The 23,515-nt window shown below is 39.1% G+C and overlaps 3 protein-coding genes across 4 annotated transcripts; 1 reads left to right on the plus strand and 2 right to left on the minus strand.

Moving 5' to 3' along the window:
* Nucleotides 1–1,810: 1,810 nt before the first annotated feature.
* LOC113165268 (zona pellucida sperm-binding protein 4-like) lies at nt 1,811–5,322 on the minus strand. Its single transcript, XM_026364656.1, has 8 exons — nt 4,315–5,322; nt 3,630–3,814; nt 3,443–3,540; nt 3,190–3,347; nt 2,916–3,108; nt 2,568–2,715; nt 2,400–2,475; nt 1,811–2,312 (listed from the first exon to the last, which is right to left on the minus strand). Exons 1-8 carry the CDS (start codon nt 5,303–5,305, stop codon nt 2,191–2,193), a joined length of 1,971 nt encoding a protein of 656 aa, XP_026220441.1. The 5' UTR covers nt 5,306–5,322; the 3' UTR covers nt 1,811–2,190.
* A 2,680-nt stretch (nt 5,323–8,002) lies between these two features.
* On the plus strand, nt 8,003–17,137 carry cax2 (cation/H+ exchanger protein 2). Of its 2 annotated transcripts, XM_026365595.1 has the most exons (20): nt 8,003–8,152; nt 9,389–9,553; nt 9,639–9,745; nt 9,823–9,931; nt 10,261–10,377; nt 10,457–10,518; nt 11,053–11,205; nt 11,307–11,498; nt 11,583–11,682; nt 11,772–11,913; nt 12,001–12,184; nt 12,345–12,444; nt 13,125–13,243; nt 13,338–13,369; nt 13,716–13,828; nt 13,929–14,074; nt 14,156–14,250; nt 14,329–14,407; nt 14,496–14,604; nt 14,838–17,137. In XM_026365595.1, the coding sequence occupies exons 1-20, from the start codon at nt 8,095–8,097 to the stop codon at nt 14,909–14,911; spliced, it is 2,256 nt and encodes a 751-aa protein (XP_026221380.1). In that variant the 5' UTR covers nt 8,003–8,094; the 3' UTR covers nt 14,912–17,137. The 2 variants fall into 2 exon arrangements, with proteins under 2 accessions (XP_026221380.1, XP_026221381.1); XM_026365596.1 differs by lacking the exon at nt 14,838–17,137 and having other exon boundaries at nt 14,329–14,422; nt 14,496–14,585.
* Nucleotides 16,269–21,754, minus strand: LOC113165831 (kelch domain-containing protein 10-like). Its single transcript, XM_026365597.1, has 10 exons — nt 21,516–21,754; nt 20,977–21,069; nt 19,281–19,502; nt 19,010–19,164; nt 18,771–18,919; nt 18,555–18,639; nt 18,402–18,468; nt 18,274–18,321; nt 18,035–18,174; nt 16,269–17,702 (listed from the first exon to the last, which is right to left on the minus strand). The coding sequence occupies exons 1-10, from the start codon at nt 21,601–21,603 to the stop codon at nt 17,493–17,495; spliced, it is 1,257 nt and encodes a 418-aa protein (XP_026221382.1). The 5' UTR covers nt 21,604–21,754; the 3' UTR covers nt 16,269–17,492.
* Nucleotides 21,755–23,515: the final 1,761 nt, after the last annotated feature.

The following is a 23,515-nucleotide window of genomic DNA, read 5'->3' on the forward strand; positions in this document are numbered from 1 at the left end:
TCCTCACTGCACAGTTCTCAATGTTTCTGTGATGCTTTTCCATGATGTTTACTCTTATAGCAACCTGATGGTTGAGTTTCTCAAAGGGTCGAGTACATTTGTAAACTGACAAGTCGTTGAAAGTTAAGTTTCTATGTTCATTCCTTTAGTATCTTTTTTGTTTAAAGTAGGTTTAGTATTTATTAAATTATATAACAAATATTAAAACATTTTGTTAAAAATAATCTATTTAACAATATAAAACTTCATTCTTAATACAGCTGTCAGTAACAGGTATGTCTGCTGATCAAGGTGACACAGATACTGGTAAGTAGTGGGATTATGATATGAATTTAATCCGTTTTCCTTGTGAGATTTACAGTCAATGTTTGAAGAAAATATTTAATTTTATGATTTGTAGATTTTTAAACAAGTAAAACTGCTGCCAGTGGTTACCCGTTGTTAGAAAGTCACTAAAAAAGAAAAAATATATTATGCCCAAATCTAAAGCTTTTATTATCTGACCACATTATAAAATTAATCTCTTACTTTTTCTGGTGCACGTTGGCTCACATGAGCAGCCTGGTGCAGCAGTGCACACAGCTGTTCTGCAGTATATATATAAAGCTGAACAATGAAAACTGTGTTCTCAGAGCAGAGGGATATTTTGTTGCAGTAGTTTCTTATCTATGGATCTATTCATTACCTTTTCCTTTAGACTGAGGGGTGAGCTGGGGTCCAGAGAAATAAACACATGGAAAATGAACTCACTGTAGTGACTTGGGAAGTGGCGTCTAGTGGACAAGCCGACTGGAACCAGTGATAGTTAAATAAAACTGCAAGAGGAGGACTGTGTTTTCATTTCAGGTTGATGACACATCAGCATGGCAGATATAAAAATAAAGACAGACAACATTATGAAATGACTTACAAACACAGCAAGCAATTTTTTTTCCTTTTATAAATAGATAATATAATAGTATTAATAGATAGAGCTAATACACGTTAACCATAGTGATGGAGGCAGTAAATGAAAAGGGCTAAATGGAAAAATCAGAGTCAGCTTCCGTACAGCTTTGACCTCCCAATAGAGAGATTTAAGGTCAATATTTGGCAGAGTGGCGTCTCTGGCTGTGACCACTGTGAACTGTGACTAGTAGGACAAAGCAGACATACACAACTCTTTTTTTGTTTGTTTTTTTACCAGACTCATCTCTTAAGTATTATCACCATATAATTTGTGTGTGTTTCAGAGAATAACAGCCTCGTCAAAAACTCAACTGCACTTTAACTTTACTTCCTTACAGTAGAGATATCAAAGCCTCCACGTGCGATTCTCATGTCTTCTTCTCATGCTGGTGGACAGCAAATGTTAATGGAAGGCGTCTACAGGAAGATGCAGTTACTGGTTGGAGGTTGACAAACGTGGCTCCTGGGGGACAAATGTAGATGTTGAGGTGGTTGGACCTTTGGTAGTGGAGGAAGTTTAGGTGGAGCACACTTTGACATTGCTTGCACTGACTTCTCACTGACAACTCGCACTTCCTATCTTACAACATCCACCTAGCTACAGGTTATTTTCTACATTATTTATACACAGTAGCTCTGCCATGAATTCTACATTTTCAATAACGCCTACTTTAGTACTCCAGTATGAGTCCACCCCTCAATATGACTTCAGTAATAAACATTTTGCAGAACTGTCACCTTTCTGACAGTTTGGACATAAAAAAAACTTAGAGTAGAGGATTGTACAGCTGTACCTAACAAAGTGGCCTGTCAGGGTTGTTGAACAAACAGATGAGACACGTGTCAGATCAGATATGTCGGATGTCAGTTTGACATTTAAACATTTATTGACAAGTCAAACATTTCGGTCACAGAAACCTTTTAAAGGGCTTTGTGGCATCATATGATGTAATCAAATGTTTATTTTGCTAGTTAAAGCCATAGAATATAGAATTTTCTTATCCATATCTGTAACAAAGGTAGGCCCTAATATGCACTTCAGACTAATCAGGTCTGGTTATATTTTTACTTTGTAGCATCTTGGAGTCACGTCACCCAAAATACATCTAGACTTACATCGTAAATGTAGGAAGTTCTAAATATGACTCTATACAGTATGACATAATTATTTCAACTAGGGCAGTAGCAGAAGCAAAGCTGTAAGTATTTTATTTTGTGGTAATTATAACAAACATCATCAGTCTAATTGTTGGATTTGACATCCTGTGCTGCTGACTGCTCAGGGGCCACTACGATCACAGGTCCAGCAGAAACCACAACATTTGGCCTTAAGTTCTTCTGGTTTTCATCCACAGCCTCTCTCTCTGCACACAGACATAAAAACATAGTCAGATTTAATATAGTATTGCCCATGAACACTGAATTCTTCACGTTATAAATTCATCTCTTACTTTTTCTGCCGCATGATGGCTCACATGTGGTTCCTGGTCCAGGAGTGCACACAGTTGTACTGCAGTGAATGTACACCTGAACAAGAAAAACAGTGTTGGCATAGAAATACAAAATGTTTTTTGTTTTTTTTTTTGCAGGAATTTCTTATCTGTGGATGTGTTCACTACATTTTCCTTCAGGGGTGCTGCTGAGCTGGAATCCACGAAAGTAAACATCTGGAAAATGAAACGCCTGTAATGCGTTGGGAAGTCCAGTCCAGAGGAGGAATCAACTGGAACCAGTGTGGTCAAGTAGCGATCGTCCTTGTATGGACACCTGTATGGAGAGCAAAGTAGTTTAAGGCAATGATTATGAAAAAAAGAGGGTGAGAAATGGGTGTTTTTAGTATTTTTATTTATGTCCGGTGATAGATCAGCATGGCAGTATGGTTTCCTTGACCTGACCATCAAATCTAAGCAGACTCTCCTTTTCAAGTGATCACTAAAACATCATAAACAAAAAAACGTTTTAGTTACCCATTTATCAGAATGTCCCACTGGGGCAGACTGTGAGGGGTGGGCGTAGTGGTGGTCCAGCAGCGACCAAGTGTCAGGACAAGATTGGGGTCTGTCTTTTGAGTTAGCTGAACCTCCACGTACACAGGGTCACGCAGGACTTTGGTTATGGGATAGTCTGACTCCTGATAATAAGAGGTGTAGGCCACGTCCACTGTGAAAGCAGAGCTGTCAGTTAATAGGACCGCCAACATCAAACTAACAAAGTAACACTGCCAGGCTGACATGCACTTACATTCATTACAACCCTTTGCAGTGCATTGACCATTAGCCAACCTCAGAACCACTGTAATGGGCCCCTCAGAAAAGACAGACAGAGGTTCCTGTGGTGGCATCACTTCAACAACCACAGTTTCAACAGAAGAGCCGATATACCTACACTGGAAGAGCAAACTGAAACGAGACAGGTGGCATCATCTTTCCTATGTTCACAACTTTTATTTGGACGCTAAAATATCTCTTAGACTATGTAAGAATGGATCATCTACTCATAGTAGCTGTCTCTGGTGATGGATCCAAGGGGTCCAACTCCCACTTCATATGAGGAAGTCATCCTATTCTCATAGGTTATAATGCCAGGCTCCTCCTACAAAGGGCAAAAAACATGGCAGGTGATATAACAATCTTCCAAATTTGTCTTTACTGGTTGAAAAGGAGAGAAAATCCCGATCTTACTGTAACAGTGGTGCCACAGGCAGTAACAGGAAATTGGTAGATGGCAAACCCTGAATTAGAGTCAACATTTGTACAGCCAGCACCTGCTCCCAATAGTGAGATTGACCCAAGGTCAATGTACGGCAGAGTGGCATCTCTCGCGACTACCACGATGAACTGGGCGTCCTTGGTGCACTGAACTGTCACTGGTAGAACAAAAACAGGCAGCGATAGATTGCATCTTTAGATATTACTTACCAAAGAAAATCTAAGAAGATTACTACTTAGGGTGCTACCATACAAATAATTATGACAGGATGCTCACATGACAATATTATATATGGTCATGTTTATCACCACAGTTTGGGATATAGTAGCATTTAGTAACTGACACCATAACACGGTTAAATTAGAAAATTGACTGTAATGATGACGAAGGAATTAAAAATTCTTCGGAGTAACTTTTGGGATGTTGGCCTATAGTAAGTGGGGAAGAGGTTCTATAAAGTTAATCCAGCACTGCATGAAATCTTTTAACAAATAAGTTTTGTAGTGACACAAAGGTGAATTAAGACTTAACAAATCATAGGTAATCATTTGGTTCATCTACCGAGGACACAAAACAGTTTCTACTCATTAAAATGATGTTACTATCATTACTAACTATGTTGCTCTACCTATGAAACAACAACAGCCAAAAACTCACCTGCTTTTCCAAAGTAGCACTGTTGGCCATCAAAACAGCAGCTAATGGCATTACATGCAGCACCAGTGATACCTGGAACTCCACATGGGACTCTCAGGCCTGGTATCACATCACAACTCTGGATAATAGGCTCCTGTGGAGGAGGTTGAACGACAGGCTTCTTTGGCGCTGTAGGTTTTTGTGGGACCTTTGGCTGAGTAATTTGGCCTGTTGGTTGTTTAGGTGGTGTTATTACATTTGGTGGCTGAATAACTGGACCCGTTGGCCATTGAGGAGGAGTTATTACCTGTGGTGGCTGAATAACTGGACCTACTGGCCATTTAGGAGGAGTTATTACCTTTGTTGGTGGAATAATTGGACCCACTGGCTGTTTAGGAGGCGTTATTATTTTTGGTGGCAGAATAACTGGAACATCTGGCTGTTTAGGAGGCATTATTACCTGTGGTGATGGAATAACTGGACCCACAGGCTGTTTAGGAGAAGGTATTACCTTTGGTGAGAAAATAACTGGACCCACAGGCTGTTTAGGAGGAGGTATTACCTTTGGTGGGAAAATAACCGGACCCACTGGCCATTTAGGAGGTACCTTTGGTGGCTGAATAACTGGACCACCTGGCCATTGAGGAGGTGTTTTTACCTTTGGTGGCTGAATAACTGTAACATCCGGTGTTTTAGCAGGCGTTATTACTGGTGGTGGCTGAATAACTGGAACCTTTGTCCATTGAGGAACATTTCCTGGCCAAGGAGAATTAAGAATGGGTGTGGGCACCCCTGGAACAAAGTCAGAAGAATGATCACTTGTGCCGGTAGATGCTGTTCGAGGGTAAGGGTGAGCAGAATGAGACGATTGATGATGATGCCAAGGATCGGATGGCTGATTCCTTGCTGTTTCTTGAAAAGTCTGCCAGTTCTGAGCTTCGACCTCCGTCAAGGCTAAGCAGGCTAGAAGTGTGAGTGCCACTAAAGAGGTGGCACTCCACAGCTTTCCCATGGTTTCAGAGCAGTTTAACCTGGTCAGTCCCCATGTGCACCACATGTGTGCTGCTACATTTATATGTGAGGACGTGATTTGATAGGCTTGACGTTTTAAAACTGCCATCCCAAGGCCAAATAACCACCAATCAAGGCTTCCTGTCTTTAAAAAAACACCTAAAAACCTCAGGGTGCATTATGTAATGTTTTCTGCATTATTCATGTGAATGATCTGTTTTTTTTTTTTTGGCAACTTCACAAGACCAGTATGTGTGGTTGGCACGAAGGGATAAAACACGTGTCCTATCTGTTCAGATGGATAGGACGCCAACTTGACATTATTTATTTGCAAGTCCAATATCTGGGTCACAAAAACCTTTTTAGAGGTCTTTCTGGCCTCAAGCTTTATTTGTCACTAAATGTTTATTTTACTTGTACACCATGTCCAGCTCTGCATTAATTTGTCAACACCTATAGTATATGTTACAACTACACATTAAAAGGTTTAGGTTATGTAGATTCTTTTCACTGAATCTGGAAGAAGACTTTGCCATTCTAAGCTAAATTGGACTTTACTTGCTGCAACAGACTGGTGATGGCAGCAGCAGGTTTTCATCAAAAATTGTTTACCTAGGTTGTGTTACTGAAGATTTCTGAGCTTTAATTTAGATTAATTTTACTATGTAATGTATTGGAGGATATAAGCAACTCAAGGTGAGACATCATTGTAATCTTATGTCCTGATGTATCATCAGCTGCAATAACAAGTTCCACATTTTAGGCACATGTTCTACTTCAATTCACATGCTGAAAACCTGTCAATTTCTTGACTGGAATCATGTCTAATTGGATATGCTATTGCAACAAATCCTTTTTCACTTAGACGTTGGACATTCTTTTCTTTGAAAATATATTCGATCATTTTTCTGTAATTCTACTTAAATACTAAATAACCGTTGTTAGACACTATGGAACACCTGAACTTTACTTAAGTGTTTACAATCTATGACTGAGAGTGAGTATACAGTGAGCACAAGCAGGAAATAAAAACATGCAGAGGAATGAAAGTGGTACTTTAAGTCACTTAGATTTTAGTCACTTAGTGTCCTTGTTTTTGTAAGAAAAGCTGATTTTACATCAATTTGATCAGAACTAGTTGGGATTGTTGGGTTTTCTATATCATTTTTTGTATAATTATACTCAGTAAGGTTTTAAACCTTGCACTGTAAAGTGCCTTGAGATAACTTCTGTTGTGAATTGGCGCTATATAAATAAAACTGAATTGAATTGAATAGTTCTGATGTTATAAATGATGGTTGTAACTGGAAATGGCTATTTTTTTAATGGAAATAGGACAGAGGCCGATTATCAGTAGTGTCAGTCATGTGTTCCAATGGCATGTTGTGTTTTTTAATTTAAAAGGACATGTCTAAGTGACCCCACATTTTTGAACAGTACTGCATAAAAAAAAGTTAAAGTCAGTAAGTAAGAAGTAAGTAGTTTTTGCAATGTGTTCCCTTTATTTGATAGTACAAGTGAGTAGGCAGACAGATGAACAGATGACATGCAGCAGATGTCGAGAGCGGAGCTCAGTCCAGGGACGCCATGTTGCTCCATGTATTAAATCTTATGATTACTATTCTTTATTTATTGTTTCAAAAGTTGTACAGATGTTCTTTAAATGGGAGGTCCTCTTTTTATTGAACCTTAGAATACCAGGCAGAAGTACAATAATATAATATGCATGTAAAAGTATTGATTGGCCAGTATTTTACAATAATATAATTATGTTTCTTTTGGGCAGAAGTGGAAAGTAACAGCGTTCGTGTTATAAACAGTATCAAGTTCAGTAGTAAACAGTAGCAAAAAGTTGTTTGACACACTGATTCAACAACTCAATCTGACTGATCCTCAGAAACACTAGTTTCTTAATGGAGTACTTCTGTATAGAATCTAGGTTATGCACTCATTGCTTCAACTTGAGTAAAGAAAATGAAGTGGCACTTCTATTTATACTGGACTTGTATTTTAGAGTTTGTGTACTTCAGCCAACTCTCATTTAAGACGCACACAAAAAAGATTTGTTAGTGTTCATAAAACAAGGTGCCAACATTGTGTTTGACCACTGTGTGGCGCTGTTTTGTTTGTCTCTGCTTTAAGCAGACACCATTTAATATGTGGGGTTTCTGCACTTCAGTCTCTAAATCCAGTAATAGTGAAAAATCATTCAGTCATTCCCAAGATTGCAACTTGATTTCATGGGTAAATGTAGTTTTTTCTCAGCTGTTTACTATTTGACAGCACTTTCATTGTGGAGATGGAGATTTTTCAGTAGATTAGATTTTAAAATATTTGATCTGCTGATACCTTGTAATAGATTAAACCACCAAACTGTGCGCCATAACTTACCTCCATTAAGACATTTAAAGACTGCTAGTACATTATCACACAAGCTAAGTAAAATAATCCAATCCAATTTTGAAGGCATGAATTTAAATTTTTGTTGTAATTATTTTTATTTCATTGTTTTTTTTTTTTACCATTTTACTAAAGGAAAGAATGTGAGTATGTTTCTTCCACCACTGTAACCTACTTCACAATGTTATTTATAACACCAGTGTGGTGTTACATTCAGTTTTGGGGTGTACTATTCCTTTAAGGCACTCAACCTGGACGGCCTACATTTCCCACAATTCTCAGAGGCCTAATTCTCATTGAATCTGTGCGGAGCGACAGAGGAGTCCGGGCTGCGAGGAGCTGAGCGGATCAGACTGAACCGGTCTGATCCGTCACGGTGAGGACAAGGACATGTCTGTGAGCCCAGACGGCAGCAGCCGCAGGAGGAGGCCGGCTGACCATCCCCGAGGTGAGGGAGAGAAGCTGACGTTTAAACTCGTGATAATAATAAAAAAAAACTTTATTGGTCACAGCTGACTGTGTCCTTAACAGCACCGTACTCCATATTTACAAGCATGAGAAACATGAGAACAGTCCTGTTGTGTTGATGATTGACTGAGGTGAAGCCCCCGATGCAGCCTGGGCTACTTCACTGTGTGTGTGTGTGTGTGTGTGTGTGTGTGTGTTTTCTAATGTTCAATAAAATGTCTGAAATATTATCAATATTTACAGTTTTCCAGAGTCCGAATCACATCCTCATATTGTTCATTTTATCCAGAAGACAACCCTAAACTAACCTAAAACCCATCCCTATATTAGATTTGAATTAATATGAAACAGAGTAGGCAAAACTAATCTTCTCTTTCAAGAAATGTGTGATGTTACTTCATAAATGATGTATTACCTAAATTGATTAGTGAGAAAGATTAATAGACTGTAATAGTTTTTAAAAACTGACAAATCTGGAAGAGTCTGATACTGTGTAGGTAAGGTGTTAGGCTCATGAATTGAAAATCGTCTTTGTTGAAATATATTTTTTATCACATGATAAGAGTTCACAGTGATTATAAAGAACAAAGCTATGAGTAGTGAGTTTAACTGATCACTAACGCACCGTTATCTTATATTCTGTGTATTTCAGGAAGGAAATAGCCAAACAGAAAAGAGGAAACAAAACAAAAGTCTACCTAAAAGTGTTTTAACTAATATAGAAGGGGAAGTCATGCAAGAGCATGCCCACTTGTCTTATGATGCCAGTGGTTTGTCAGTATTTGGTGGATTAGGTCAAGGCTGCAGAGAGAAACCCGGGAAGTGACTGAATGAATGACCCGAGGTCGTTTTTAACCTTTACTGAAGTGCAGTGTGGATACGGTGTGTAACAGACACAGACCAGCAACAAGTCAGAACACTTGGATGTTGTTCTGAGAACAAAGAGTTGTTTGATAGCAATGAAGCAGTTAGCAGCCTTTTTTTATGCCTTTTGTCTCTGATAAAATGAAACAGAAGATAAATATAATATATATATAATATAATTGTAAATGTATGAATGTAAAACATAGTGATTAAATAACAACTTTATCAATATGATAATGTCTAAAAGCCATTGTACTGTTTTATGCTGTCTAGCATGTGGTAAAATAATCCTATGGTTTGAGATTCCAGCTGATCTTACTGTATTAAAACTATAAGTTCCTTGCTGTTGCAGATCCACCGTGGGAGCACGATGCCGAGGCAGGTTACAAAGATGAACAGATCCACGACCGACTGAGTGCAGATCAACAATTGAATTCAACAGACAGCTGCCCTCCGTCTACACTTCACTCTGTATGTCCGACGCTGTGTTCCACAAAGTACATGTCTGCACACACGTGTGAGTACAAGATACCAACTCGTATACATATTTTGACAGAAATACCTGTGCACATGTTTGCTGAGCTTTCTCTTTGTTATTTTAGGCTTGAGCCATAATGTTTGCGATGGTAGTTGGGAGGAGATTCCAGGCAAGAGAACAATCACAGCAGAGAACGAAGTAGAAGCCAACAAACTGGTCAACAACTACAGGGTGAGAAGTCTCCAAGCTTTCCTCTGCAGCTGTGATTTACATTCAGCAGACTAAATATTTGTTGTGTTGTGTGTCAGTTTGGATTTAGAAAATGGAAGAGCCATGTAACAGAGCGTCCATTTGCAGACAGATCAGAGGTCGTGAAAGAGCTCTACTCTGAACTGAACATCATTAAACCACATTCAGGTACAGGCCGTTGTCCCTCTGTAGTACTTAAGCTTGGTGTTGATGAATGATTCTTGTTTATTACAACATGGGCCTTATTTTCATAGATGTGGTTTGTGCTTCCTCTTAGGTAGCCTCTTTACCAACCGCTTTATTTGTACGTAATTGGAAAGCAGGGAGACTTAAAATGTCACAAACAGTGCTTCTTTTATCAGGAGCTGTGTCTTACAACCACAACAAGAGTGGTCAACTGTCTGTAAACGTTAATGAACACACAGTTTGGATAATCATTTGACTGTACATCTTTGGGAATCTGCACTAATGTTTTGTGTTTGTCTTGCTGGTGTCAGGTCATCTCATCACATTTGGAAATGTAGTGTATGTGTTTCTCTTCGGTTGGTGGGTCTCTCTGGCGTATTTCCTGGTCGGGATACTTATGTTCGTCACTGTCACAGGTGCACCGTATGGTAGGTGACCTAATCAACAGAAGGTACTTTCCATTAATTATTAGATGTTCACGTATTTGTTTGTCCTCTCTCTTTTCAGGCAAACTTTGCTGGAAATTGTCCTGCTACTTCCTGTGGCCATTTGGCAGCTCAATCCATGAGGTAGCATTTCAGTCTGAGTTCAGTTATCAATAGGAACCTTTCCCCCATTTCTCTCATTTCTTTTTTTTTTTTCTAGCAACTGAAATTAGGTACATGCACTGTAAATCGCGTAGTTTCCTCATTGTCTCACTGACTTGTGGTCGTTAAAGCAGAAGTCCAGTTTTTTCTGAATAACACCACAACTCTGCAACGCTGCAAGCTTTTAACGTTTGTTGTTGCAATACATTTGTGAAGATGCAGATTTATAGTCTCCTCAGTAGCTCAATCAGTTGTTGCTGTTGCAAGAAAGCAACGATAATTAGGGTTAGATTATTTTCCTATTTCTGTGAAATCTTTCTCAACAAACTTTTACATTAGTTTTTCTTATTGTATAGTTTCATGTGTATGATTTTCTGTGTTGGTTGTGTGCATTGTGTAGTTAGTTTTTATAAAAGTGCTACATTAAGTGTATCTGACTCTATATGTAAATATGTATCTGTATGAAATATACTGTTCTTTAATGAGCCAAAAAATTGGTCTTGATCGTGTCTCCAGATTGGAAATACACTGCGAAGATGTTGTGATCAGGCACCAGACTGTGAGTGCAACATCGACAGGGTGGAGGAGAGCTCAACAGTTCTGCTGCCTTCACCCACAGAGGTGCTGGCCCCAGAGATGCCAGATCAACCTTTGCGCACTCCGTACTGGGTAACTTCACACACTTAACACACACACACACAAATAGATGTAGAAAATACACAAACACCACACAAGATATCTTTACCTTGTGATCTCTTCTTATTGTGTAGCATCGTTTCTCTACCTACGTGTGGCTGTTGCTGGGATATCCTCCTCTGGTGATAATTCACGTCCTGGCCTGCTTCTTCTCCTGGATCCTTGTTATCACCATCCCCGTTTCCAAGATGAACGCACGGACTCTGCGCATCATTCTTCTTTTGCCTCCTGAGGATGTTTCTGTTTTCATTTACTCACAACGAAAGGCAATGGAGAAGTAGTGTTTACTAGCCATAGCACATAAACCTGGAGCGATTAATAAATTTTTTCTTTTTTTACTTGACTCATAGCATCAAGACTATGAGACCAGAGCGTTGCTGTGCTGCTACCATGCTGCAAACTGGTACTACTACAAATACACTGTTGATGGGATCAATGTATTTGCTGTTAGTATCCTTTTACTAAAACAAGTGAGTGTGTTTGTTTGTGTCAGCATGCATCATGTAAATACCTGTCATCATCTTTGACTCCCACCTCAGACCTCCTCCCTCTAGTAATAGTTTCCCTGGTAATCGGATATGTTGACAAAGAAAATCTGTTCGCCAGCTCTGATGTCAAGTTTGCCATAGCAATCAGCTCCATCATACCTCTGTCTTATTATATCGGTATGGGCATTGCCAGGTGAGCTCTGTTACTCAAAGCCCCCAAAATACACCTCTAGCAGTTTTAGGTTTTCCTCACAAACTCAGTTCATTTTTGTATTTGCAGTATCTCAGCCCAGAGTAACTTTGCTGTGGGTGCGGTGGTGAACGCCACCTTCGGCTCCATCACGGAGCTGACCTTTTACATCACAGCCCTGCTTAGAGGACACAAGGCAGCCAATCCGTGTCTGCAAGAGGTGGTTAAAGCGGCGTTGACTGGCACATTGCTTGGGTGCATCCTCTTCATTCCTGTGAGCCAACAAAAAAAAATTGAAATGTACAAGTAATTATAAGTTAGCAGTGTACATGACGACATACTTTGCTAGGAAACATGCATGTACACAATGTTTATAGGTAAACAGAGTAACAAAAAGTGAAACACTAAGGTTCATTGTTATGTCTTTCTTTCAGGGAATCTGCATGATAATTGGAGGGCTGAGACACAGTGAACAAAGATTCAACAGTCGCTCTACAGGAGTCAGCTCTGCATTACTTTTCATCTCTGTAGGAGGTTAGTATTCAAAATGTACCAGACAGAAACAGCTTCCTCGTATCTAGCTGTATTTTCAGATGCCAACCACATTGTGAAACTTTCTCAGAAACTGAGCCAGCTTTCAGCACTTACAGAGAAAGGAAACTACCAACAGCACCGTTTAGATCTCCAAATGCAAACATAGAAACAGAAAAGTAGTAGAAGCTAAGATGCACCACCTGCAGGCAACTAATGCAGCTGCAGTTCATTTTGCATTTAATACTCACAGCACCTCAAATCACCAAGATTGAACTAAATTTAATAACTATCTCTGAGAAAATATAGATAATCAGATAGAGATAATTACAGTTGAACTAGTTGCTGGGCACATGAAGAGTGTGCACATTAATCTATTTTGATTTACTTTTCTAAATGCTTTATCCACAAACTGGATTATTTTTCACACTTGACCATGAGAAATTTAATCGTCTGAAGAATAGAAAGTCTGAGATATTCTAACTATAAAGAAGGATATGAAAATTATTAATAAGGACCATCTTCATGCACAGTTCACAAAATCTGCCTCAGATGCTGCAGTGTGGTGTGAAGTGGTGCTCAGGTCTTTGTGTCAATGACAGAACCAGCTGTGTGCCAAAATGGAAATCAACTAAGATATAGACCAAAATGAAGTAAATGATCCCACTAACTGTCAATGGCAGGTGTGTTTGCCCCCACGTTGTTCTCCAAGGCTTATGGGAATCTGGTGTGTGACGCCTGCAACTCCTCTGGAGGCAACAGCAGCGGGTCGTTTGTCTGCCACAACTGCCACTATGATCTGGTCAGCATCTGGAGCAGCACAACATAATTAACAGTACATGACCTGCATGCTGTGTACTGTACTGTGTAATTATATTTTGTTTGTTCTTCGACAGAACAACGGTACGCTGTTCCACAGCCATGTTGAGTAAGAAATTCTTTTTGTTTTGAAATGATCTGCAATATTAAGGAATTAGAGGTGGTTTTGTATGTTTTAGCATTGACTGATGTGGACCTTCAGGGAGTTATTTCAATCACATTTAGTAAAATATGCTAATGACTTGCTGAAACATGCGAAAGACAGTGTAATCTTACTATCAAACAGTCACAAACACAACTGCTGCCTGTACTTGTTTATTTCCTAGCTGCGCTGTGAACAGAGGTTTCCTGTTGGTGCATTTAAGGAAGCTTTTACATTTTAGGCTGCATCTCAAATGTCCCACACTTGTGTGTCTTTTCCTTACAGTATGTCTTTCTTATGTCTACACTCTCAGGCCGCTGGTGTATACGGTGTCTGCCCTTCTACCAGTTGCCTACATCATTGGTCTGATATTCACTTTGAAGACACACTCCCACATTTACAACATCCATGTTGGAGAAGGACAGGGTATGAATCACCGTCGTGACATACAGTTAATACCTAACATAAACTTTCATTTGATTCATTCTTACTAACAACACTAAAATCTCTTTGTGTTTCTATGCAGTTACTGGCAACCATGGCGCAGTCGTCCACTGGTCACGGTGGAGGTCTCTGGTCATCCTCATCATGGCCACTGTGCTCATGTCTGCCTGTGCCGATCTTGCCACTGAACACATCCAGCCCATACTTAACCAACCCAACATGTCTCAGGTCAGGACATGCGTGTGAACATGCTCAGGCAGATTTTAACCGTTTGTTTCGTCTAGCTGTGCTGACTTTTCTCTTCTCCAGTACTTCATTGGTGTGACAGTTCTCGCAATGGTTCCTGAGATTCCAGAGATTGTTAATGGGATCCAGTTTGCACTCCAAAACAACATCAGCCTTAGGTAAATCGTGTTTTAATGAAAAAAAGGCAGTGAGAAATTAAAAGTGGTTCTGTATCTAAATAATCTTTATTTCTTCAGCTTGGAGGTGGGAAGTTGTATCGCTGTGCAGGTCTGCATGCTACAGATCCCAATACTGGTCCTGTTTAATGCTTTCTACGTAAGAGACCCTTAGGTTTGTTGATATATTCATATTAATACCTACTGTCTGTGGTTTTATATACTCTAACACCATGTGCTTTGTGTAGGATGTGGGGTTTGTGCTGTTATTCAGTGACTTGCACCTGTGGGCCAGCATCTTCAGCGTGGTTCTAGTCAACTACATCTTCATGGATGGCAAGTCTGATTATTTTCAGGGTAAGTTTAGATATTGTTAAGATTTGTACAGTTAAAACAATTTCAACCATTTAATAGGAAGTCTATCTTAATACTTTGAGGATGCCTAGACTAATATAGTTGATTTGTTTAAAAAGGAAACATGCTATCCAGTGTGGTGATTGTCACATCTCATTGTGCATTGACTGTTAATCAAATCAATCTTATTATTATTATTATTATTAATATTATATTATTATTTCTTTTTGTCTCAGGTACGGCTCTGGTGGTTGTCTACTTCATCCTCTTAGCTCTGTATTATTTTGCTCCATCTCCAGCAGGCTGTTGAGCATGGATCATATTTTTTTGTGGACATGATTATGACTAAATGTTTATGTGGGGATCCTGAAATGGGCTTTTTTTGTAGCATTCATAGACAGTATACAAACAATTATTAAACAATTTATAACACACTATAATGCAGTTGTACATATAAATAAGATGTCTTAAGTCTTGAATATTTTTCAACAAGTTATTGTATAAACAGATCAAAAATGATAATATATTAAAACAATTGTAAAAATTGTGTAAATAAATCTGTGTACAACTACATTACAGTATGTTATAAACTGTTAATGCTCGTATACTGGACATAAAATTATACAAATAGTAAAACTTTAATTTTAATCTCAGATACTTTATGTAAAATGTACAGTTTAGAAGCTAATAGTGTGTCTGTATTCTCATAACTTAATGTCTTTTAAAACAGTGCTATAGCAAAGAAAAATCTACATTTTACCAGTACAGCCTTCACCTAATGTTGAGTGAAGATGTGACTCAATTTGTATACACTGGAGCCTTGTGGTTGAAGAACTGGCGTGGTTGACTGTACAAAGCAAGAACAATAATTATATCTGTCAGTGTAATGTTCTGAAAAAAACAACTGTCTGTGTTTTTATTGTTTTGTACAGACAGAAATTACAAAACAGAATATACATGACAGCCACAACTGAGTTTTGAGGAGACATTTGCCTTTTCGTAAAGTGACATGCAGACCATACTGACATGCAAACCAGATCATTACCTTTCATTACCATCGAGAATGATGCAAATATAAACATCTCAACTGTAAGCAAAGTCTGAGCACATAGATTTTTCTTTTTAGCAAGACTACGTCGAAAAAGGTGACTGAGGTGGGTTTTTTCAAAATGGGAAATACCATGCAAAAGCTTTAGATGAGTTTAGCTTCCTACTGTACCATCACAGTTACACTGAAGTAAAATGCTGCAGAGATACTCGTGCTTCAAATTCAGGATAGAAGTCAACAAAACAGGTGAAAAAACGAGAGGCAAACCTGTGACTTGATAAAAGCAGCTGTAATACTATAGTATTTGTATTTGGATAAGATCTTTTTCATATAAATTCTTGGTGAATGTAAATCTGGATTCACAGCCATGACAGAGGCTGCTGACGTGTTAATAATGATGAATGTTTGTGGAGCTCTATAGACTGATCACAGTATTTAACATCATGAGTAGTATACTCTACTCGGTTACTAGTTTTCATACAATTTATTTTTCAAAGTAATGCAGCAAAATATTCCCCAAAGAAATCAGACCAAAAGTTAAAATATATATAATAAAGTCTATGTTAGAATATAAAAGGTTAAGTTTAGGCATAAAGTGAGAAGTGAACTAACAGTGAAATCAGGTGAAAAAATATGTAGTTTAATGCTCTCCTACAGCAGCACAGTGATAAAAATAAATAGGTTAAAATGTGGATGTGGATTTAATCTCCCATTTAATCATAAACAAAACAGCTCACCAACAGAAGGCTGATGTGGGAAGCACCAGCTAAATCACGTGAAATAAAGACTAGAGTTCAATCAATTCAGAGTCATCAACAAATAAAAACATGACTCTGTTACAGAAATATAAAAACAATGCGATGTTTTGAAAAATCAGAAGGCACCGAATAAAGAAATAAATAGTAAATAAAAAAAGCTTAAGGGTAACTGTGGCGCTACAGGTGTGTAAACTAATTTCAATCATTCAAAAGGATGAACAAAAGAGGCACAGGCTGATTCACAGTGATGCCACGACAAAGATGTTTAAAAGAGGCTTTGGAGTTTTTGTCTGATCACACGGCCTAGAGAGACTTTTCAGTTTGAACTCTCCAGTCATAGTGTTAGCATGCAGTCAGGAAATCTTTGAGGCTAAAACACAAAGACTTAAATAAATACTCTAATTAGACTGTCAAGTATCACAGTTAACGCAGTTATCCTAACATATGCTTGGTCAGCAGCTGACCGCTTTTCTGAGCAACTAGCCGATTTCCTATGTGGAGTCTACCAGGCTAAAGGCTGATCTTGAATACTGTGGCAGAAGTGAACACATCACCACTTCAGCAACAGTGATGCATGTTTCACAGCATCTGAAAAGAAATGTCAAACTTTAGCAGAAGCAACATTCGTTTAGATTTTTAAGAAATGGAACATTTAACTATTCCTGCCCATGCGCTCCAAGTTTCTGTGAAAGTGATACAGATTTAAAAAAAAAAAAAAAAAAAAAAAAAACACAACTGTGAGAGTGCACTATATAAAAAACTGAAGTGTGCATTTTCCAATTACAAGACACCTCAATGAGGCAGAAATAAGCATTCAGTGTTTTACACCGATGCACACTTCAGGTGGATTCGTGCAAACTCAACTCTGACACGTTCACATACAGAGAAACATTGCACTTTGCAGTTAAAAAAAAACAACACACAAATGTACATAAAACTAAAGTTAAAAGGCATTCAAAGAATTTTCACAAGCATCTGATGTCACAAGACTTTGTCCTTTCAGGAACTTTTTGCGTAGTAATCAGCAATTTTCTAGTCCGTGCTGTTCCATCACATTACGGCTCCCTTCAGTCTCTGTGCTCCGTCTATTTGAGCCGCTGAATTAGTGTGTGTGTGAGTCCCAGGTTGAGCAGCTGAAGGGTGGAGAGCTGGGCCAAATAAGGGAAGGTTTTCAGCAATTTCTCCCAGGTCATTTCCAGCAGGCTGGGCACCACCAACCACACCTTGTACAAGGAGCCAGTCCTTCGGTTTCCAGACATGTTGACGACGCCACCGTGTACATACATGCAGCCAGCCTGTGGGAGAGGAGCAATATAACAACTCTAATTTACAATGCAGAAGATTAGAGCTGCAACAATGGTTTGATTGTTTCCATTAATGCAAATCGATTAGATTAGATGTATTAGATGACATCCGGAGTTACATTGTGAGCTTTGCAAACATTTTCTAGATTATCTTAACTTTTTTAGGCTAAATAAGTAATGTGAAAGAAGTAATCATCCCATAAATTAAAATGATCATACTCATTAGTTGCAACCTTGCAGCAAATGAAACTGGTAAAATATTTTTTCCCCCACTCATAAATCTGCACTGAAATTAAGATGTGTGTAAAAGATATTTCACTAACCGGAGTGACTGTGGCACAGTGAAAGTACGCTGGTTCTGGCATGACAGCAGGCAGCTTGGTCCACTGGAAAGTCTGCAGGTTGATCTTCCACAGGTCCGACAAAATCACCTCTCCATTATAACCTCCACATATAAACACCTCTGACGGTAAAAACATAATCACACATGGTTTAAAAACCAAACACAAAAAAATTACTCAGACAGGCTTGTCCAGACAGTGCTGTGTGATGTACTCCTTACCATCTTTGACCTGCACACAGCTGTGACAGCGACGGGCGGCAGGATATCCTGTCGCGATAAAACTAAATATTACAAAATGAATTTCTCGTCTTCAAATCCATAATTCAGCTAAAAATTTAATCACAAACCTATTTTTTCATGGGGTTTGGTGACTATGTCCTCCCAGTAATTAGTCTCCAAGTTATATGCATGAATCTGATGGAGACAAACAGTGTTAAAATCAGGAGGTAACTTTCCTTTTTATGTCATCTTTCTGTGTGATATGTGCCGTTTCCTCTCACCTTATCCAGGGGATATGATGTCCAGGATGTCCCACCTCCTAAAATATATATTCTCTGTCCATCATGAGCTAGCTCATGTCTGTACCTGGAACATCATAGATCAATTTTCAGTGTATTTTCATATTTCATTCAATGTAGGTATAAAATACTGTAGTAGTAGTAGTAGTAGTAATAATAGTAGTAGTAGTAGTAGTAGTAGTATCTGTGCTGACTGACCTTTCTTCAGGTAGATCTGAAGGGGCGTTGTTGGGTTTGAGGTGAGTCCACTCTCTGGTAGTCAGGTCCAGTCTGTGCAGGTCAGTACTGTAAAGATAGCCTGTTGTCCCTCCAAACACGTAGAGGTAGCCGTTTATGATGACCATCGCCTGACAGATGTTTCAGGTTGGATTACACAGCTACATGTTGTAGTAGCAGAAAAGATAAAAAAATGTAAATAAATTAAAAACCACTATTACCTGCCCGTATATCTTGTTGGGTTTCTTCCCTCTGCAGTTAAGCAGGTTCCATCGCTTGTAGTGAACATTGCAAACGTGGACGTCGTTGCCATTGTTTTCACCAAATGGAATCCCAGTGCCACCAAAAACAAGCAGGTTGTTGCCGTGTAAAACAGCTGAAAGAGAGATATTCAGCCCATACTAAAGTTTGATGTCTTGCAGGAGCTGGATCTAGATGAGAACATGTGAGTGTAAATATTGATGAAATTAAGAGCATCTCCTCAGTCCTTACCTGACATAGAGGCCAACTCTGTAGGCATGTAACCCTCTGTGCGGACTAGCTGCCATGTGGCTGTAGCAAAATGAAACCGCCAAAGCTCCCTGAAAAGAGGGTAGTCTTCGTTCTCTGACCCACCTGCCTCCTCAAAGTCTGGATTGTAGCCTCCAAAAACATACAGGTTGTTGCTGTCTGCAACACAGCGATGTCCACTTCGAGCTGGGGGGACACAGTGTCCTGTGGAAGGAATAAAGTAAAAAACACACTTAAAATTCTTGATGTAAACTGAAAACAAAATGATGATAGTAACCAAAATCATCCATATACACACAGACATAGACAAAGTTGTTGGTGCCCCTCTGTTAAAGAAAGAAAACCCCACAAAGGTCACTGAAATAACTTTAAACTAAAAATTTACTAACCTTTTACTAGCTTTGAGTTGTGGTTCAACAGAGGTTTTTTTAAAAACAAACTAATGAAGATGACCTGGACAAAAATGATGGTACCCCTAGAAAAGATGTTAAATAATTTGACCATAGGGGTATGTTAAACTAACGTGTGTCCTGTAGTTAGCTTCAAACTTGTAATCGGTCTCTATGCCCATTTAAAGGGTAAAAATTGGTCATCATGGTGTGTACCACACTGAACCTGGACCACAGAAAACTAAAGAGAGAGTTTCTCAGGAGATAGAAAAAAATGATAGACAAACATGTTAAAGGTTAAGACCATCTCCAAGCAGCTTGATGTTCCTGTGCCTACAGTGGCACATACTATTCAGAAGTTTAAGGTCCACAGGACTGGAGCCAACGTCCCAGGACGTGGGCATAAGAGGAAAATTAATGACAAATTGAAGAGACAGAAAATACAAATGGTAACTAAAGAACCCAGAAGAACTTCCAAAGAGATTAGAGGTGAAATCCATGGTCAAGGTACATCGGAGTCAGATCACACCATCAGTCACTATTAAGCCAAAGTGGACTTAATAGAAGACGGGCAAGGAGGACTCCACTAATGAAAGCAAATCATTAAAAAAAAAAAATGCATATTGACAAACCACAAAGCTTCTGGGAGAATGTCCTTTGGACAGTTGAGACAAAATTGGAACTTTTTGCTCTATGATCACGTAAAAGTGAAGCAGTCATAGTCATAGTCCTCCAACAGGATAAAGACCCAAAACACAGCTAAAAACACCCAAGAATGGCTAAGAACAAACCAGTGGACTCTTCTGAAGTGTCCTTCGATGAGTCCTGATCTAAATCACACGGAACATCTGTGGAAGGAGCTGCCATCTGGAGAAGGCACCCTTCAAACCTGAGACAGCTGGAGCAGTTTGCTCACGAGGAGTGGGCTAAAGTACCTGTCGACAGGTGCAGAAGTCTCATTGACAGTTACAGAAATTGTTTGTTTTCAGTGATTGCTTCAAAATGTTGTGCAACAAAATATTAATCATCATTTTTGTCCAGGCCAGTTTCATTAGTGTTCATCGGGTTTTCCCTTTCTTTAACAGAGGAGTACCAACAATTTTATCCACGTCTGTATATCTCAGACAACATAAGTAAATCAATTTGTCTTGAATGATTTACACTTATTTTATTTATCTTCTTATGCTACATATATGCATAAAGGACACATTTCACCACCGTTACAAAATACATTCCCAGCACAAGATATGACTCCTCGATTATTGGAGGGGGTCGTGTGGTTTCAGTACCTTCTCTCAGAAACCTGTTGGGGATCCGCAGGTTGGGGCACGAAGGGGAGAAGATGCGTCGAGCCTGAAGCCACCGTGCCCGCTTCTTTGAGCCTGTGAGCCACCAAACAGGAGAAAAATAACACAGTTAGACTGAGGCTGGACTAATGACATCCAACCAATACAAACTGGATTTAAGGTTATATTTGCCAGAGGAAACTCAGTTCTGACCCTTCTCTTCTTCTATCATTCATGTGTTAATCTCCATTTAAAGAAAATTACAATGTCAATAGCGCTGCAGGTCGCTGCTGTGTGTTCATTTACACTTAACACTTTCCTGCTAGCTTCCGTAGCAGCGTTAGCTAACTGTGGCCTATGTGCTACACCAAAGCTAGCATGGTTAAAACACAGACAAAACACAGGCAAATGAGTATCCTGGTGCACTCCAAGACCAAATCAACGATGACTAACTTCAGCTGCAGGATTAACCTTTAGTCCACGGGTTGCTCTGCTGCCAGTGTCAGGCTGCTCGCTCTTGCAGAGGACTTTTGTTTACAAACCTGAGTCGCGGATGGAGGGCCTCCACGATAGTTTCTCAAACTTATTAAGCTGACTGAGGGTTCCGTCTTGCTCGGTCGACGACATCATAACAAGAAGCCACACCGGGGTTCACACCGAGAGCTGGACGAGGACCCGCGTCGGTTTAGTCAGGCGTAGCAGCATGAGACTAGACGCTAGCTGCAGGAGAGACACCAACAAAAAGACAAACCACCACAGAGCGTCCACAGCTGCCGCAGCCAGCGACGTCACAGACAGCTGGCCTCCAACGACCAATCAGAAAGTCGCGTGTAGCATGTTGCGTTCAAGAGTCACACGGAGAAACCGTCACTGGTTGAAAAGTACAATGTGCATATAAAGAACCAGCAAAATAAAGCTGTAGATAAAACCACGTGCACCTGTTGGGGTTAGTGAGGTAATCAGCATTTAAGTGTTTAACCTCTAAGTTTTATGTCTTTTTTTTGTTCAATTTACTGTTTCAAATGTTTAGATTTTGATATGTTGAATCACTGTAGGACATTGTTTCTGCCATGCTGTTTATGTGGTCAGATCCTGAAGACAGGTGAACTGTCTTTCTTTTCTATTTGGCCTTATTGTTTTGTGGACTGATGGGGTTGACTTTTGTAGCGACGTGACTGCTTCATCTCACCTCCTCAGCATTTTGGAGCATTACCATGTTTAGAGACAGACTATTTCTGTCTACTCCACTGCAGGAGTGGAGAAAAATCATGTGCACCTTTCAGAGGAGGAGAAGCTCTAATGTTGTTAAGTCAACTACCAACAGTGGCATTTAATGCAAATAAGGTAAACAAGTGAAGACAAAACTTTTCTGAGAGCTCCAGGAAATTAGTACCACTATACACCCTACTAACAGCCAAGAGAAACATAATGTAAAAACCTGTTTAAAAGAAATTCTGCTTCGCATAGTATTGTTGTATCATCACTTATATTGTTACAAAAAATATATTGTAAAGTTTTGTGATATAAGTTTAGGTTTAAGTCCATATTAAGTCTATATATAAGTAAGTTTGGTAAAACTGACTGAATATCTAACAGCAGCACTGTATTTACAATGTGTAAGGAATATCCTTTAACTAAATATATCCGAGTTGTGCTGCTTTGTTACAACTTGAACAAAAAATCAACCTTTTCCCCAGATCTGTGTTGTGGCAATCTGGAGTTGCAGCAACTTAGAACAGGCTGAATCAATCACGTGAAAAACTCTATGGCCTGTTCGCAAAATAATGAATGAAAAGTGTGAGCAATTGAAATGAAAACATTGTTACAGTGACTGTCACAGTGCAGATAATGGTTACACACATTGCTATTTTCATTGCTATTTTCCTGCACTTTACACTCTTGACGTTTCACTTAAAACACCTCACAGCATGTTATTATGCACATGCAAGCGTGTTAATGTTTAATAGTTAAGGCCCTTGCTGCCTGTCCAGACCATATAACTGTTACAATAAAATAACACTTTGTGGCATCCATAGTGTTGCTTTCTCAACCTGTTTTTACTGAGATAGCACACTTGATGGTAACACTGCCAAACAATTCCTCAACACACTGACAGTGAGTTGGAAATGAAGCCAGTCCTTCACAGACAGTAAGACATTCCTGAACAATAAGCTGCAGCTGGGTTAATAAGATTAAACTCAACTTTTTGTTCCATCCACTGATCTACACATAGATCTTTAGATTGACCATCTCATATAAATGTCTTCCAATGCACTTAGCATGATAGGGAGATACACTACACCCATGCTTTTTGTTTGCTCAGGCATGAAGAGATTAAAATAGATAACAAAATAATTCTACTGTAAATGATGTTGCAAAAGCGGGTTTTTATCTTACAGGAACAAACAACATGCTGTTTAATAGTTGTGTATCAATGGCCTTTTTGCATCATTTGCATTTCCCCCTACGATTGTGACATATGAGAATGAACACTGTTGTGAATGAGGTTGGAAGGAACTTTATGGGTTTTCCACTGTTTAGT

Source organism: Anabas testudineus, chromosome 6 (assembly GCF_900324465.2).
Source record: "Anabas testudineus chromosome 6, fAnaTes1.2, whole genome shotgun sequence".
Classification (NCBI taxonomy): Eukaryota; Metazoa; Chordata; class Actinopteri; order Anabantiformes; family Anabantidae; genus Anabas; species Anabas testudineus.

Bases quoted from the DNA above. Each gene is read 5' to 3' on its own strand.
- LOC113165268 (XM_026364656.1), bottom strand. From the start codon at position 5,305: ATGGGAAAGCTGTGGAGTGCCACCTCTTTAGTGGCACTCACACTTCTA. The intron at 3,815-4,314 runs GTGAGTTTTTGG...TTGTTCTACCAG, and splicing joins GTGCTACTTTGGAAAAGCAG to TGACAGTTCAGTGCACCAAG. The intron at 3,541-3,629 runs GTAAGATCGGGA...TGCCCTTTGTAG, and splicing joins CCTGTGGCACCACTGTTACA to GAGGAGCCTGGCATTATAAC.
- cax2 (XM_026365595.1), top strand. From the start codon at position 8,095: ATGTCTGTGAGCCCAGACGGCAGCAGCCGCAGGAGGAGGCCGGCTGAC. The intron at 9,554-9,638 runs GTGAGTACAAGA...TTGTTATTTTAG, and splicing joins GTACATGTCTGCACACACGT to GCTTGAGCCATAATGTTTGC. The intron at 14,251-14,328 runs GTAAATCGTGTT...TTATTTCTTCAG, and splicing joins CAAAACAACATCAGCCTTAG to CTTGGAGGTGGGAAGTTGTA.
- LOC113165831 (XM_026365597.1), bottom strand. From the start codon at position 21,603: ATGATGTCGTCGACCGAGCAAGACGGAACCCTCAGTCAGCTTAATAAG. The intron at 19,165-19,280 runs GTAAGGACTGAG...TCTCTCTTTCAG, and splicing joins AGAGTTGGCCTCTATGTCAG to CTGTTTTACACGGCAACAAC. The intron at 18,469-18,554 runs GTGAGAGGAAAC...TGTCTCCATCAG, and splicing joins CATCATATCCCCTGGATAAG to ATTCATGCATATAACTTGGA.